The following is an 18,363-nucleotide window of genomic DNA, read 5'->3' on the forward strand; positions in this document are numbered from 1 at the left end:
ACTTGAAAATAAATCTTTTAAGATTCGTAGTTGAAGCTTTTCGGTATCCTCTCGCACTTGTCAGCTCAGCTATGTCAAAAACTTTATATATATAAACTCCAATTGTGGATAAATTATATGAATAATTAAGAGGTGACTTAGGTATTCCCCCCCCCCCGTAGAATGTGCATATCTACTTTGTAATTCTGCCATGACTATTGTTTGCTGCTTTAGTTCATTTGCATTGCATGGGTATTGTTTGCTGCTTTACTTCATGCTTTAATTACTTGTTTTATCTTTTCTTCTTGATTGTACACGTCCTTCTGCCACAAAGGAAATAGAAAATTTCCTTGCGTTTTGCCCCTGCTATTCTCTTTGACCCACAGACAAATTTACTTTTCTTTAGTCAATTTCTCACCCTTAGAGCTCGTCTTCTTTTCACCTCAATAAAACTTTCTTCTGGAAGAAATAGAAGAGTTTTTTCCGCCTGCATAATTGGTGTAATAAATTTTACCTTAATTACCTTAATTCGCACTTCGGAGTGAAATTAAGGTCCATGCTGAATCTGTTCTACTCCGCGTCAATAATGGTAATTTGGAACGTCACTGTGATATGGGCCCAGTGATGTTGCATTAGTTGGCAGCTGAGAGGGATGGTCTGTCCAAGTTATATTTCCATGGCTTGTTGTTTCAGTCTTTGTCAACTCTTGACTTAAAGGAGGCACTAGTAGATGCAATCGTAGTTTTCTTTTGGAGGTTGTTCAAGTTGTTGAAAATATGCTGAGTAAAAGGTTTTGGCGCATTCTGGTCTTCACTCTTTGCTTTGCTAGCTTCTGCGAGTGTCCAATTCTCGATTCTCTGGAGGTCTGATTGCGGGCTTTGTTGAACAGCTGGTGCGAAAAGCTAGAGTCATCGGCGTAAAGCGTGATGTTATTTATTGAATATGTACATTCTTTCCTACCCCCACAGCCCTTTTATTACTTTTTGTAGAGTTTTTTTTTCAGATTTTGAACATACCTTTATAGTTGTTGTTGTTTTTGTTTGTTTGTTTGTTGTTTTTTTTTATGCCTTATTAATTGTCTGCTATTATTTTTTTTTTTGAGGGGGGGGGGTCTAATAAAAAGTTTTCCTGAAAAAATCATTATTATTAATCATTATTATAAAACCGTTCAAACAGACCACGCAGCCTAGTAAAGGTCGAACCATAGCCCGTAGTGATCGAAAGTTTAAACATGTATTCTATTGAAAAATGTCATTATCATTATTATGGTGATGAATAAATAATAAATATTATTATTATTTAAGTACTAAATAATGCTATAATAAACATGTAATAAAATATAATATATAATCAAATTACGTAATAAATGAAATAAATGTAATAATAAATAAAACTAAATAATGAATAATAATATTATTTAATGATTGTAGCACTGTAAACTCTTTTATCTATATTTACTGATTTCTTTAGGTTACAATCTTGTTTTTATAGGTATGTTCTGTGACCCTTTGGGAGATAAGAATATTTTTGCCACAGTTATGCCCACCAATAGTTCTACTGACACTGTACAAAATAGGTAAGTCAAGTCTATTAAAGGTATTCTCTCGTTGCAATTTTGAGATGAAATTAAATTTACATGAAATTAGATGAATATTCTAATGAAAGAAGAAGCTTCCAATAAAACTATTTTGTTAATAGCAAAATTTTTGATGGGTCATTTATGTCAAAGCAAAATTATATAATTTATTATTACAATATTTCACCCTGTTTTAATATATGTATTATACCGTTCAAACAGACCACGCAGCCTAGTAAAGGTCGAACCATAGCCCGTAGTGATCGAAAGTTTAAACATGTATTCTATTGAAAAATGTCTACTGAGGAATAATTATTATATACGCTCATCTTAATAGTTAAAGTGTATAGCAAAAATGAATTTTGTAAAGTTTTGAAAAAGAACTTGAATTTTTTTTTTGAAAATTGTAGTGGTATTGAGAAAAAAAAGCGCCCATTGAAATCGTCAGTGTCAAAAACCTTAAACTGGAGGTTTTGAGCCCCCCTCCCCTGCCCATTTTGAAAAACAAGGAAATTGCTTGTTCATATGGGTACCATTGACCGGTCTCCTTTACTTTCTTTTTTTTATTTTCGCCAAGGCTAGCAGGCCAGCATAAAATTATAGAAATACCTTTATTGGCTCATTTCAAAAGCTATTACTTAATTTTACACACCTTCTATAAAATCGTATTGACAGCCAGGGCCGTTTGCAGAATTTTTTTTTTTGGGGGGGGGGGGGTGAATTATAAATGGATTTTTTTTGGGGGGGGGGATACGAAAAAAAATCAAAAAACGCATAAAAAAATTGTTTATATTCACTTTTGTTACGTTATTACGAGTCGGACAAACATTTCGGGGGAGGGGCGGAGGGGTTCAAACCCCCTTCCCCGTGGATACGGCCTTGTTGACAACACTGAAATAAGTTCTGACGAAAACTGCGTTTTTGCGTTATATATGATGCATTGTTATCCATATAACTTCATTATATCATGCTAAAATGCTCTCTACTTTCATGTTAATGTTATTTTCAGTGGGTCAATTTACTTTCATTTGTAATAACTTCATATTACAGCTCCAGGAAAGGAAAGGTAAAATTCGCTCTTTACTAGGTTCTAGGCAACGAAAGGCCAAAGGCTTTTTTCATTAAAGCTACACACTTGTAAAATTAATAGTCAACAAAGATGGTCTTATCTGCAACAACCATTGTAGAATAATCGAGAATAATGTGGCCTCTTTATATTTTCTTTTTTTCGGCCATTTCCTACAGAAGTGGTGGTCGTAGAAACTTTTGAGAGGGTGCATTAAATTTAAAATTTTAGAGCTCTTTTAAGAGTCCAAAGTGATTAAAATGGCATTCTTCACAAAAACTGGATTTATTGGCATCTTTTTTGTAATAATATCATAAAAAAGGCTAATCCCATCGCTTCAACAGTTGCCTATTTTGTGGGCCATGACTTCAAGGGGGTCGGCTTGGCTCTTTTGATGGGTCGCCGATGTGAGCTTGCCTAAGAAGGGTTGATCTGGAAAAATTATGTTTTGATATGATGCAAGTCAATGCCTACGTTTATTATTGTAGATCTGTTGTCATATACAACAGTTCACTCATTTCTGTGTTATATCAAATACTCTGAATCTCTTAACGATGCAAGTGTTTCTGACCCATTGAGGAAGGCCAAGAAAAAGCTTCTGGTATTTGTTTCATTGTTCTTTAGTTCCATTGTTGTTTAGTTTTTGTTCCAAAACTTCTTTATTATTAAATAAATTGACTATATATTCAATATACTCTATAAAATAACAATATATTCAATAAAATAATTCAATAAAAAAATATTCAATATATTCAATAAAACACCTTATATTCAATAAAATAAATTAACTTTCTATTTTGTAAGATTTGAATTCTCTTTAAATTATAAAAGAAAGAATCAGCCCAAACATAACAACTATATTGAATAGAAGGATAAACAAGAGTAAAATAAAGGGTTCGCAAAACTTTTTGCGGAAGGAAATTTTTGAGTCTATACAGAATCCCAGCTCCTCTTGCAATTTTTTTTAGATATTTTTAGAATTTTTTAGGTTCTTTCCATGACAATAATTCGTCAATGATTAAACACTAGCCGTCATAACATCGACAACAGATTTATAAGTTTATATTTTAGTAATAAGTATATAATAGTTTAGAAACAAATTTCGGCTATATATTTGCACATCAGGGGGTGGGGGTAAAGTATAGCATATATTAAATGCGTAACCTAACCTAGGTGCTTTTCCCCCCTAAACCCCAAAATGAAGTCTCCAAAATGAAACTAAACTTAAGTCTATGTATAGAACATCTTAGGATGATGCCATCACGTCATACAGATAACTAATATAGAAATCACATTTAAAAAAATGTTGTTTTTGTTGAAAATTGCATTTTATTTTAGCGCTATCAAAACGGATTCATACAAATAAAACTAAAAAACACCTCGATATGAGCAGTAGCGTTTAAATGAGGTATTAAAATTCTCACAACAATCTTGTGGCAGCCTGTTAGCCCCGGTGAAAAAAAAAGAAAATAGAAAAAGGAGACATCACTACTACCCATACAAAAACCAATTTTCTGTGTTTTTCAATACGGGGGATCAAAACCTCCAGGGACCCGGAGTTTTAACTCAGCAACCCACTGCAGGGCCCAGAATTTGATTCTGGTGATGGGGTTATGCAAAAGTGTCTCCATAAAATCCAAACAAGAAGAAGGCATATTATGGTTGCAGCGGTAGCTGCACCTAATAGAGAACGCTCCCTAGCCCATAGTATCAAAAATTTTAAAAACCGCTTATTTTAAGTGTATAGTGAGAAACAATTGCTATTCATAGCTGATTCAGGAACGGTACGTTTAGTCTAAATAGTACAATTCTATTAAAAACCATAGGTTAACAGTAAATACCATTGGGATCACCATTGCCGGAAACCCAATGCAGGATACTTAGAGGCCCCCCCCCTCCCACCACCTTGATCAATATTGAAAATTCCTTTCTTTAGATGGGTGGCACTGATGTGTCCTCACTGGCGGTGAAATGGAACATCATAGAGAGATGTTTAAGGGCTCATTTGAAAGGAAATCACAATATATTATACTTTTTTAAGTAACAAAAGTAATATTTAATTTAAAGTGTAATTTTTGGAGAAAACTGCGTCATCATATATAAGATGACTAGTGATGTCATAAATCATAGGTTACATTCATGAATGACGTCTTATTAAAACTAAAAAGATGTACAAAAGCAATATAACGTCATTTGCAATGTTGCTTTAAAGAGTGGCATAGATAAAAGTGACAATAACGTGGTTCGTTCTTTAGTAAGGTTCTTACTAATTTCTTATAGAAAAGGCATTTTAATATTTTTGGGTATAGTTGGCTAGAGTTTGTTCCTTAATAGGTTGCATCTAACGCTTCAACAAAAAATACTAATGTAATTACAGTTTAAAAAAAAAAATATCTCTGCAATATCTAATATAAATCTTTCGTAAAAAAAAAAACAAAAAAAAAAAAAAAAAAAAAAAAAAACAAAAAACATTGCAGAGTATAACGGTTACTACAAAGCGTATCGTCAGTTGGGTATCAAAAGGACGTATCTCCATGATTATAAATTTTCAGAAGAGCAAAAAAGAAACCTCATAACTGTTTTATTTCCCCTTCATTAACCGTAAAATATAAACGGAACGATATATAAAATCAGTATTGGAATCTATAGTGATAACAGTGGTCAAATGTAGCTCTGAAGCATGGGCGCTCCGAAAACCGGATGAAGATTTGCTGGATGTTTTCCAAACTCCCTACGGATTGTTCTGAGTACCCGGCTGACTGACCATGTTTCAAACTGTAGGCTCTACAAAAAGTGTGATTCAAAAAAAAGAAAAAGGTCGAGATGGCTAGGGCACCTTCTATGGATGAAGGATGACAGATTGCCGAAGATTTTCCTATTTGGCCAACCTTTTAGGGCTAAGCGGAAAGCAGGTTATCCTCGGTTGGGGTGGGAGGATGTCCTAAAGAAAGATTTAAGGGAAATAGGAACTTCCTTGGAGGGTCTAAAGAAGGAGGCTTTGAATAGATTAGAATGGAAGAGTAGCGTGCGTAGCTCTGTTGGCCTCAGGCGGCTTGGTGCTGTGGTGAATGGTTAGTTGTAGTTGTCGCAATACGTATCATTCCGCTTTGGTTTTACGGTTATCAGAGAGGAAATGAAACAGTTGTGAGTCTTCTTTTCTGCTCTTCTGAAAATTTAAAATTATTGAGATACGTCCTTTTGATACCCTACTGACGATATACACCTTAAAAAGCAGACTCTTTGGCTGTTTTGATGTCATTTTAATTTGAATTTTTAAAATGTATTAATAATATGGAGTGTAAAAAGTTGACGAAGTATAAGTAAACTAATTATAGTTTTGAAATCAGCATGTCCAATTAACTCAAAATAGCTAAAAATCGAAGGATTTTTTTGACATATTGTTCCCCGATGCTTATCTTCGGTTGTGCTCAAATGATTTTGTTTCTATTGTATTTTGGGACAGTTTGTGATTTTGGGTGAAATTTGTGAACTATCTAGGTGTAGGGGAAAAAACAGAAAAGGAATGAGACACATCCCTGCTTCCCATGTGAAAAAGTGATTTCCCTTGTTGTTCAAAATGGGGACTGTTTTTCTCGTGCATAGGTGTTTCGACCGGGGTAGGTCTAGTGGTGCAGATTTTGTGCTAATCTGACATCATTTTCGGGGGTCTTAAGGCTATTTTTGAAGCTTCCATAAATTAGTTTTCACAATATGCTTTTACTATTAAAATTAGCCGAAATTTCAGTTAGTATTCCAAAATCGTGTTTTTGAACAATTTGTGATTTTTGGGTTGAATCATTTCCATTTTTTGAGAATTTTTATAGCTGAAAAAAAAATACTTATTTAATGTTGAAATTAAGTTAATTAAAATTTTGAAATAAAACTAATGTTGAAATAAGAAATTAAATGAAGTTACCTTTGAAATTTATTAGGATAGATAATTGCCACAGCTTGGCTTGAACTTCAATCCTTATATCCTTAAGGAAATTATCTTCGCCATTGTGCTGTGTGAACTGATATGTATAGAAAGCTAACTTAGTTTAATATGAATTATAACAATGGTATAGCGTCATTATGTTCGTTCAAATTGCAAGGTAGTAGTGTCATTAGTAGTTGGACTAGGTCGTACCAATGATTTCGACTACAAATTATCCAAATCCAAAGAGGAAGAAGGAAAATCCAGGAAATCCAGGAAAAAGAGGAAGAAGGAAAATCCAGGAAAGTGGAAATCCGAAAAGGAAAAAAAATGATCCAAATACAGAAATTCTAACAAGTAACCGAGAAATGTGAATTTCAATGTTGTTTCCATCTTTATAGAGTTAGATGTTTCGAACTAGGTATGCCCCCTCGCCTCCCCTTTCTAAGTAATTAAACTAATGAAAACATTGAAAACAGGTAAAGCTTTTTAATAAGACATTAAACTTTGAAAGAAAAGAAAAACATATTTATAAAAATAATAATAGAAGTCTAAATTGATTGTGGGGAAAAAAATAAATATAGCCCTTCCCCTGACTCTGATCCTGCTGGATTGATTGAATATATTTCACTTTTTCGGTACGTTTTTTCTTTCTGAAAATATTCAGTAGTGTTCTAAAATGTGTTTTATCCCTTTTTTCCAATTGCTGAAATAGCTGAGAAATAATAATATAAGTCTGAATTGGTATGAGTGAATAATATATCAATTTAAATTGACTGCGGGCAAAATAAAAGAAATAAAAGATATCTAGCCTTTCCCTAACTCTTACATCGCCCGATTGATTGAATTTAATTCAGTATCTTTTTCTTACTGAAGATATTCAGAAGTGTTCCAGAAATGTTTTATCCCTTTTTTTCTTGTGCTGAAATCGCTTAGAAATCATAGAGTTCGTGGTAACGAAACACAAGAATGTAGCGACTCTGTCCAATAGTGACCGAAACTCTAAAAAACAGAATTTCGATATCAATAGATACATCAAAAGAATCGGCTTATTATGCTGATTACAAATATGTAAGATTCATTAAGTTTAGTATTTACACTAATCAAAATCTACGAGCCTGAGAAAAAAACCCATAAAAGTCAAGGAATCTTAATGAAAATCACACTTTCAGATTGAGCATATCAGGGAACCGTACTGCAGGGGTTTCAAGCTCCCATTCACAAAAATTAGAAATTTTAAATTTTTTGCCAGAAGAAAAATCATGGATGCGTGTTTATTTATTTATTATTTTTTCCAAGGGGTCGAACCGATGGTCCTAGAATATCCGGAGAGGTCTCATTCGAACGGAAATTAATAGTTCTAGTGTTCTGTTTAAGTGACAAAAATATTGGAGGGCAGCTAGCCCCCTCCCACGCCCTATTTTCCCCCAAAGTTGTTTAATCAAGATTTTGAGAGAGCCATTTTGTTTAACATAGTTAAAAGATTTAATAAATATGCCTTCGGGGATAACATGACCACGCCCCCAAGTTTCTGGGGAAATGGTTTACGTTTAGTATTTGTTATTGGGCAGTATTCAGACTTCTTTTTTGGGGGGGGGGGGCTTTTCTACTGGGGTGGGTTTCTACGGGAGTAATTTTCCATGGAGAAGGAGGGGAGTTCCCGAGGCAACTTTTCTGGGGAAATTTTAAGCTGGGAAAATTTAACAGTTTTATTTGTCTTACTTTCTGTTTGCCGACTCAATTTTGTATGTGGAGATGATCCAGGGGAATTGCCCGGGGGAAATTTTCAGCGGAGTTGGTATTATGTGGCCGATTTTTCCTTGGGGGGGGAGGGGGGTGTCGCGGGCGAAATTCTCTATGGGACAATTGTCCACGAGAGCAACTTCCCAATTAGGGGGGGGGGGGGGTTCGGGAAAAAATGTCCAAGGAATATGGGATTTCCGGCATGATTTGAAAAACGATTTGAAATTAAAGCCTTTTTCAAATGAAAGTTGCTAAGGAGGATTTTTTAGGCGGGATCGTCCACAAGAAATTTTACGGGGAGAATTTTCAACGAGGATGGAATTGTCTGGATTTTCCGGGTGGAAGTGTATTTTACGTGGGAGGAACTTTCAACGGTGGAATTTTCCTTGATGGGAGGGAATTTTAAATGGAAGGGGAGGGCAGATTTTCCGGCATTATTGGAAAAAACGACCAGAAACTAAATAAAAAAAAACAAGTTTTGTCTGCAACTGAAAGTAAGGAGCAACGTTAAAACTTACAACGAACAGAAACTATTCCGTACATGAGGGGGATATCGTTCCTCCTCAATACATCGTTCTTTCACTGAAGTTTGACTGATTTTGTAAGAACGGCTCCTGAAACACAAGGGCCGTTTAATTTGAATAAGAAGTCTTTTTAAAAGTACTAAAAAAACTTTTAATAATAATGAAAGTCTGAATTTGCATGACCGGGTTAAATTATAATTTTGAGTCTAAATTGATTGTTGGTAAAAAAAAAAGTAAACAAATAAAAACACCTCTAGCCCTCCCCTTGACTCCGATCTCGCTCAATTGATTCGATCCATTTCTCTTTTCCGATACCTTTGTTCTTTATGAAAATATTTTGAAGTGTTCCAAAACGCATTTTATCCCCTTTTCTAGTGAATAGATCTAAAAAAAGGGTAAAATAAAATGTCGTGACAAACATAAATCATTGTTACGCACTTGTCCAGCAGTTTCTTTTCTCATTCTTCTCGCGTCGAAATTCCAAAACGCATTTTATCCCCTTTTCCATTTGCTGAAATAGCTGGGAAATAATATCGTAAGTCCGAATTGGACTGACTGAATAAATGTAATTTTAAGTCTAAAATGATTGCGGGCAAAAATAAATAAATAAAAGACATCTATAACCCTTCCCCTGACTCTAACCTTGCTCGATTGATTGAATCCAATTCCTTTTTCGGAACCTTTTTTTTTGAAAATACTCAGAAGTTCACCAAAATATGTTCTATCCTTTTTTTCTGTTTATTAAAATAGTTGGAAGTTGGAACTTCTGATATCAGCTGTGTTTTATCGTATCTTTGTTGGTAAACGAATACCTGCCATTTACAAGCCAATAATTTATAAAGCATATAAACAGCTATAGAAATTTTTTTAAGTTTTTGGGTTTTCAGTTTTCAGTATTTTCACTCATTTTTCCGTTGTTTTACTGAGGTAAAATCTATTTCCCGTAGCTTAATACATTTTACGTTGCCTTACATGTACTTGGAGCACAGAAAAACAGTGACGTAATAGCTTCTTTTTGTGTCTTGGAACACAATAACAGTGACGTAATAGCTTCTTTTTGTATCAATTTGTTAGTTTTTGTCTGTTTTTGAAATTTATTTGACAAACAGAAAAAGTGCAAAACGATCTTTTTGTTCTTTTGTTGTTAGTTTTAAAGCCTCGAACTTGTTTTCGTGCTAGTTACAAATATTTGACATTTTGAAAATTTTAGTGGAATGCTGAGTTAATCATTCATATACATTACATTTTAGAAATACAAAAATAAAACAATATGAATCATTCACGACAATTCAATTCTGGTAACAATTCTGGTGCACGAGGAGGCTACAGAGGAGGACGTGGTGCTGGGGCAGGGCGTAGTGATCAAAACCTTGGAAGGAGGAACTTCAATGCCAATCGGGGGAATGGTGGAAGAAGTAATTGGAATGCTGATGATTCTTCCTGGCGTTGCTTGCAGTATTTTGATATTCATAAATCCCCTTTTCTTTCTGAGTGGAGCATAAATGGCGGTAGTATTCTGTCTGCTTGTGACAATAAAACTGAAATAAGTACAGCAAACCAAAATAAAGGCGTGGTTTCGAAGAATTCAAAATTTGAGCTTGAGAAGGATGAGGCTAAAGCCGAAAAGAGTATTTTGAGTAGCTCCAGCGACAAAATACGAGTGAAAACCAAAAAGAAAAGTGACTTACCGCAGATAGAGGTTATTCGGGAGGAAAAAGATATGGAAGGAGACAATCCCGAAATCGAAATGAAGAAAGCAAAAACAAAACGCCAGAAAAAGAAATGGCCTGCGCTTTTAGCGAAACAGATTCCAGAAGGTCGAAAATTGTTGATCGAGTTGAGAGAACAGATACAAGAAATTCTTGAACTCGCAAGTGCGACCAATGGGCCCCAAAAACTGGAAAAAGTACTTGATGAAACTTATGGGGAGGTGAATCAAGAGGCTTATGAAAACATTATTTGCCAAGAGAATCCAAAAGTGAATGATAGCCCGACTGGAAATACCGAATTAATTACAAATCCAGAAGTGGAAAAACGGGAGAAATCCAGTCCAGATACTAATAATGGATCCTGGCCTTCCACCCTGCCCCATTAGCTAGTTTATTGTAAAACTTCTTTTGTATTAGTGCTATTTAATAAAACAGAAATGATAAAATACCTCAAAGAATTCTTACTTGGAAATTCCTTAGTTGACAATTTACTAGCCATAAATAAGGAGAAAATAGAGAGAAAAGGGTAAAATAAAATATCGTAAGAAACATAGATCATAGTTACGCACTTGTCCAGCTGGTTCTTTTCTCACTCTCCTCACATGGAAAAACTATCGAGAGTAAATGTTATTTTTTCTTTTTTTCCTAAAAGTTTCTCTAAATAAGGAGAAAGTGGAGCAAAAAAAAGTGTAAAATAAAATGTCGTAAGAAACATAGATCATAGTTACACACTTGTCCAGCTGGTTCTTTTCTCATTCTCCTCGCGTGGAAATACTATCGAGAGTAAATGTTATTTTTTCTTTTCTTCCAAAAAGTTTCTCTAAATAAGGAGAAAGTGGAGCAAAAAAAAGTGTAAAATAAAATGTCGTAAGAAACATAGATCATAGTTACACACTTGTCCAGCTGGTTCTTTTCTCATTCTCCTCGCGTGGAAATACTATCGAGAGTAAATGTTATTTTTTCTTTTCTTCCATAAATTTTCTCTAAATAAGGAGAAAGTGGAGCAAAAAAAAGTGTAAAATAAAATGTCGTGAGAAACATAGATCATAGTTACGCACTTGTCCAGCTGGTTCTTTTCTCATTCTCCTCGCGTGGAAATACTATCGAGAGTAAATGTTAGGTTTTCTTTTCTTCCAAAAATTTCCTCTAAATAAGGAGAAAGTGGAGCAAAAAAAACAGTAAAATAAAATGTCGTAAGAAGCATAGATCATAGTTACACACTTGTCCAGCTGGTTCTTTTCTCATTCTCCTCGCGTGGAAATACTATCGAGAGTAAATGTTAGGTTTTCTTTTCTTCCAAAAATTTCCTCTAAATAAGGAGAAAGTAGAGCAAGAAAAGGGGTAAAATAAAATGTCATAAGAGAGACAGACCATAGCTACGCTCTTGTCCAGCTGGTTTGCTTCTCATTTTCCTCACCTGGACAGTCTGTCGAATACGAGTAAATGTTAGTTGTCCTCCTCTCCCAAAAATTCTTTTTAGGACCCTCTAGATGAGGAGAAAGTAGAGAAGGAATAAGGCTAAAATAAAACATCGGAAGAGACATAGATCATAGCTACGCTCTTGTCCAGCTGGTTTGCTTCTCATTTTCCTCACCTGGACAGTCTGTCGAATACGAGTAAATGTTAGTTGTCCTCCTCTCCCAGAAATTCTTTTTAGGACCCTCTAGATGAGGAGAAAGTAGAGAAGGAATAAGGCTAAAATAAAACATCGGAAGAGACATAGATCATAGCTACGCTCTTGTCCAGCTGGTTTGCTTCTCATTTTCCTCTCCTGGACAGTCTGTCGAATACGAGTAAATGTTAGTTGTCCTCCTCTCCCAAAAATTCTTTTTAGGACCCTCTAGATGAGGAGAAAGTAGAGAAGGAATAAGGCTAAAATAAAACATCGGAAGAGACATAGATCATAGCTACGCTCTTGTCCAGCTGGTTTGCTTCTCATTTTCCTCACCTGGACAGTCTGTCGAATACGAGTAAATGTTAGTTGTCCTCCTCTCCCAAAAATTCTTTTTAGGACCCTCTAAATGAGGAGAAAGTAGAGAAGGAATAAGGCTAAAATAATACATCGGAAGAGACATAGATCATAGCTACGCTCTTGTCCAGCTGGTTTGCTTCTCATTTTCCTCACCTGGACAGTCTGTCGAATACGAGTAAATGTTAGTTGTCCTCCTCTCCCAAAAATTCTTTTTAGGACCCTCTAAATGAGGAGAAAGTAGAGAAGGAATAAGGCTAAAATAAAACATCGGAAGAGACATAGATCATAGCTACGCTCTTGTCCAGCTGGTTTGCTTCTCATTTTCCTCACCCGGACAGTCTGTCGAATACGAGTAAATGTTAGTTGTCCTCCTCTCCCAAAAATTCTTTTTAGGACCCTCTATATGAGGAGAAAGTAGAGAAGGAATAAGGCTAAAATAAAACATCGGAAGAGACATAGATCATAGCTACGCTCTTGTCCAGCTGGTTTGCTTCTCATTTTCCTCACCTGGACAGTCTGTCGAATACGAGTAAATGTTAGTTGTCCTCCTCTCCCAGAAATTCTTTTTAGGACCCTCTAGATGAGGAGAAAGTAGAGAAGGACTAAGGCTAAAATAAAACATCGGAAGAGACATAGATCATAGCTACGCTCTTGTCCAGCTGGTTTGCTTCTCATTTTCCTCACCTGGACAGTCTGTCTAATACGAGTAAATGTTAGTTGTCCTCCTCTCCCAAAAATTCTTTTTAGGACCCTCTAGATGAGGAGAAAGTAGAGAAGGAATAAGGCTAAAATAAAACATCGGAAGAGACATAGATCATAGCTACGCTCTTGTCCAGCTGGTCTGCTTCTCATTTTCCTCACCTGGACAGTCTGTCGAATACGAGTAAATGTTAGTTGTCCTCCTCTCCCAAAAATTCTTTTTAGGACCCTCTAAATGAGGAGAAAGTAGAGAAGGAATAAGGCTAAAATAAAACATCGGAAGAGACATAGATCATAGCTACGCTCTTGTCCAGCTGGTGTGCTTCTCATTTTCCTCACCTGGACAGTCTGTCGAATACGAGTAAATGTTAGTTGTCCTCCTCTCCCAAAAATTCTTTTTAGGACCCTCTAAATGAGGAGAAAGTAGAGAAGGAATAAGGCTAAAATAAAACATCGGAAGAGACATAGATCATAGCTACGCTCTTGTCCAGCTGGTTTGCTTCTCATTTTACTCACCTGGACAGTCTGTCGAATACGAGTAAATGTTAGTTGTCCTCCTCTCCCAAAAATTCTTTTTAGGACCCTCTAAATGAGGAGAAAGTAGAGAAGGAATAAGGCTAAAATAAAACATCGGAAGAGACATAGATCATAGCTACGCTCTTGTCCAGCTGGTTTGCTTCTCATTTTCCTCACCTGGACAGTCTGTCGAATACGAGTAAATGTTAGTTGTCCTCCTCTCCCAAAAATTCTTTTTAGGACCCTCTAAATGAGGAGAAAGTAGAGAAGGAATAAGGCTAAAATAAAACATCGGAAGAGACATAGATCATAGCTACGCTCTTGTCCAGCTGGTTTGCTTCTCATTTTCCTCACCTGGACAGTCTGTCGAATACGAGTAAATGTTAGTTGTCCTCCTCTCCCAAAAATTCTTTTTAGGACCCTCTAGATGAGGAGAAAGTAGAGAAGGAATAAGGCTAAAATAAAACATCGGAAGAGACATAGATCATAGCTACGCTCTTGTCCAGCTGGTTTGCTTCTCATTGTCCTCACCCGGACAGTCTGTCGAATACGAGTAAATGTTAGTTGTCCTCCTCTCCCAAAAATTCTTTTTAGGACCCTCTAAATGAGGAGAAAGTAGAGAAGGAATAAGGCTAAAATAAAACATCGGAAGAGACATAGATCATAGCTACGCTCTTGTCCTGCTGGTTTGCTTCTCATTTTCCTCACCTGGACAGTCTGTCGAATACGAGTAAATGTTAGTTGTCCTCCTCTCCCAAAAATTCTTTTTAGGACCCTCTAAATGAGGAGAAAGTAGAGAAGGAATAAGGCTAAAATAAAACCTCGGAAGAGACATAGATCATAGCTACGCTCTTGTCCAGCTGGTTTGCTTCTCATTTTCCTCACCCGGACAGTCTGTCGAATACGAGTAAATGTTAGTTGTCCTCCTCTCCCAAAAATTCTTTTTAGGACCCTCTAAATGAGGAGAAAGTAGAGAAGGAATAAGGCTAAAATAAAACATCGGAAGAGACATAGATCATAGCTACGCTCTTGTCCAGCTGGTTTGCTTCTCATTTTCCTCACCTGGACAGTCTGTCGAATACGAGTAAATGTTAGTTGTCCTCCTCTCCCAGAAATTCTTTTTAGGACCCTCTAGATGAGGAGAAAGTAGAGAAGGAATAAGGCTAAAATAAAACATCGGAAGAGACATAGATCATAGCTACGCTCTTGTCCAGCTGGTTTGCTTCTCATTTTCCTCACCTGGACAGTCTGTCGAATACGAGTAAATGTTAGTTGTCCTCCTCTCCCAAAAATTCTTTCTAGGACCCTCTAGATGAGGAGAAAGTAGAGAAGGAATAAGGCTAAAATAAAACATCGGAAGAGACATAGATCATAGCTACGCTCTTGTCCAGCTGGTTTGCTTCTCATTTTCCTCACCTGGACAGTCTGTCGAATACGAGTAAATGTTAGTTGTCCTCCTCTCCCAAAAATTCTTTTTAGGACCCTCTAAATGAGGAGAAAGTAGAGAAGGAATAAGGCTAAAATAAAACATCGGAAGAGACATAGATCATAGCTACGCTCTTGTCCAGCTGGTTTGCTTCTCATTTTCCTCACCTGGACAGTCTGTCGAATCCGAGTAAATGTTAGTTGTCCTCCTCTCCCAAAAATTCTTTTTAGGACCCTCTAGATGAGGAGAAAGTAGAGAAGGAATAAGGCTAAAATAAAACATCGGAAGAGACATAGATCATAGCTACGCTCTTGTCCAGCTGGTTTGCTTCTCATTTTCCTCACCTGGACAGTCTGTCGAATACGAGTAAATGTTAGTTGTCCTCCTCTCCCAAAAATTCTTTTTAGGACCCTCTAGATGAGGAGAAAGTAGAGAAGGAATAAGGCTAAAATAAAACATCGGAAGAGACATAGATCATAGCTACGCTCTTGTCCAGCTGGTTTGCTTCTCATTTTCCTCACCTGGACAGTCTGTCGAATACGAGTAAATGTTAGTTGTCCTCCTCTCCAAAAAATTCTTTTTAGGACCCTCTAAATGAGGAGAAAGTAGAGAAGGAATAAGGCTAAAATAAAACATCGGAAGAGACATAGATCATAGCTACGCTCTTGTCCAGCTGGTTTGCTTCTCATTTTCCTCACCTGGACAGTCTGTCGAATACGAGTAAATGTTAGTTGTCCTCCTCTCCCAAAAATTCTTTTTAGGACCCTCTAAATGAGGAGAAAGTAGAGAAGGAATAAGGCTAAAATAAAACATCGGAAGAGACATAGATCATAGCTACGCTCTTGTCCAGCTGGTTTGCTTCTCATTTTCCTCACCCGGACAGTCTGTCGAATACGAGTAAATGTTAGTTGTCCTCCTCTCCCAAAAATTCTTTTTAGGACCCTCTAAATGAGGAGAAAGTAGAGAAGGAATAAGGCTAAAATAAAACATCGGAAGAGACATAGATCATAGCTACGCTCTTGTCCAGCTGGTTTGCTTCTCATTTTCCTCACCTGGACAGTCTGTCGAATACGAGTAAATGTTAGTTGTCCTCCTCTCCCAGAAATTCTTTTTAGGACCCTCTAGATGAGGAGAAAGTAGAGAAGGAATAAGGCTAAAATAAAACATCGGAAGAGACATAGATCATAGCTACGCTCTTGTCCAGCTGGTTTGCTTCTCATTTTCCTCACCTGGACAGTCTGTCGAATACGAGTAAATGTTAGTTGTCCTCCTCTCCCAAAAATTCTTTTTAGGACCCTCTAAATGAGGAGAAAGTAGAGAAGGAATAAGGCTAAAATAAAACATCGGAAGAGACATAGATCATAGCTACGCTCTTGTCCAGCTGGTATGCTTCTCATTTTCCTCACCTGGACAGTCTGTCGAATACGAGTAAATGTTAGTTGTCCTCCTCTCCCAAAAATTCTTTTTAGGACCCTCTAAATGAGGAGAAAGTAGAGAAGGAATAAGGCTAAAATAAAACATCGGAAGAGACATAGATCATAGCTACGCTCTTGTCCAGCTGGTTTGCGTCTCATTTTCCTCACCTGGACAGTCTGTCGAATACGAGTAAATGTTAGTTGTCCTCCTCTCCCAAAAATTCTTTTTAGGACCCTCTACATGAGGAGAAAGTAGAGAAGGAATAAGGCTAAAATAAAACATCGGAAGAGACATAGATCATAGCTACGCTCTTGTCCAGCTGGTTTGCTTCTCATTTTCCTCACCCGGACAGTCTGTCGAATACGAGTAAATGGTAGTTGTCCTCCTCACCCAAAAATTCTTTTTAGGACCCTCTAAATGAGGAGAAAGTAGAGAAGGAATAAGGCTAAAATAAAACATCGGAAGAGACATAGATCATAGCTACGCTCTTGTCCAGCTGGTTTGCTTCTCATTTTCCTCACCTGGACAGTCTGTCGAATACGAGTAAATGTTAGTTGTCCTCCTCTCCCAAAAATTCTTTTTAGGACCCTCTAAATGAGGAGAAAGTAGAGAAGGAATAAGGCTAAAATAAAACATCGGAAGAGACATAGATCATAGCTACGCTCTTGTCCAGCTGGTTTGCTTCTCATTTTCCTCACCTGGACAGTCTGTCGAATACGAGTAAATGTTAGTTGTCCTCCTCTCCCAGAAATTCTTTTTAGGACCCTCTAAATGAGGAGAAAGTAGAGAAGGAATAAGGCTAAAATAAAACATCGGAAGAGACATAGATCATAGCTACGCTCTTGTCCAGCTGGTTTGCTTCTCATTTTCCTCACCTGGACAGTCTGTCGAATACGAGTAAATGTTAGTTGTCCTCCTCTCCCAAAAATTCTTTTAAGGACCCTCTAAATGAGGAGAAAGTAGAGAAGGAATAAGTCTAAAATAAAACATCGGAAGAGACATAGATCATAGCTACGCTCTTGTCCAGCTGGTTTGCTTCTCATTTTCCTCACCTGGACAGTCTGTCGAATACGAGTAAATGTTAGTTGTCCTCCTCTCCCAGAAATTCTTTTTAGGACCCTCTAGATGAGGAGAAAGTAGAGAAGGAATAAGGCTAAAATAAAACATCGGAAGAGACATAGATAATAGCTACGCTCTTGTCCAGCTGGTTTGCTTCTCATTTTCCTCACCTGGACAGTCTGTCGAATACGAGTAAATGTTAGTTGTCCTCCTCTCCCAAAAATTCTTTTTAGGACCCTCTAGATGAGGAGAAAGTAGAGAAGGAATAAGGCTAAAATAAAACATCGGAAGAGACATAGATCATAGCTACGCTCTTGTCCAGCTGGTTTGCTTCTCATTTTCCTCACCGGGACAGTCTGTCGAATACGAGTAAATGTTAGTTGTCCTCCTCTCCCACAAATTCTTTTTAGGACCCTCTAGATGAGGAGAAAGTAGAGAAGGAATAAGGCTAAAATAAAACATCGGAAGAGACATAGATCATAGCTACGCTCTTGTCCAGCTGGTTTGCTTCTCATTTTCCTCACCTGGACAGTCTGTCGAATACGAGTAAATGTTAGTTGTCCTCCTCTCCCAAAAATTCTTTTTATGACCCTCTAGATGAGGAGAAAGTAGAGAAGGAATAAGGCTAAAATAAAACATCGGAAGAGACATAGATCATAGCTACGCTCTTGTCCAGCTGGTTTGCTTCTCATTTTCCTCACCTGGACAGTCTGTCGAATACGAGTAAATGTTAGTTGTCCTCCTCTCCCAAAAATTCTTTTT

The 18,363-nt window shown here is 36.8% G+C and overlaps 1 protein-coding gene across 1 annotated transcript in view; it reads left to right on the forward strand.

Annotated features, from left to right (window-relative positions):
* The window catches only part of Nct (Nicastrin), a 101,121-nt gene that overhangs the window by 47,446 nt on the left and 35,312 nt on the right, over positions 1-18,363 (forward strand). Inside the window, exon 7 of the mRNA XM_089093205.1 lies at positions 1,471-1,555. Coding sequence (XP_088949331.1) covers positions 1,471-1,555 — 85 coding nt within the window. The remainder of the gene's footprint in view (positions 1-1,470; positions 1,556-18,363) is intronic.

This window comes from Artemia sp. Qi Xiang Cuo, chromosome 8 (genome assembly GCF_049724085.1).
Source record: "Artemia sp. Qi Xiang Cuo chromosome 8, ASM4972408v1, whole genome shotgun sequence".
NCBI classification, from domain to species: domain Eukaryota; kingdom Metazoa; phylum Arthropoda; class Branchiopoda; order Anostraca; family Artemiidae; genus Artemia; species Artemia sp. Qi Xiang Cuo.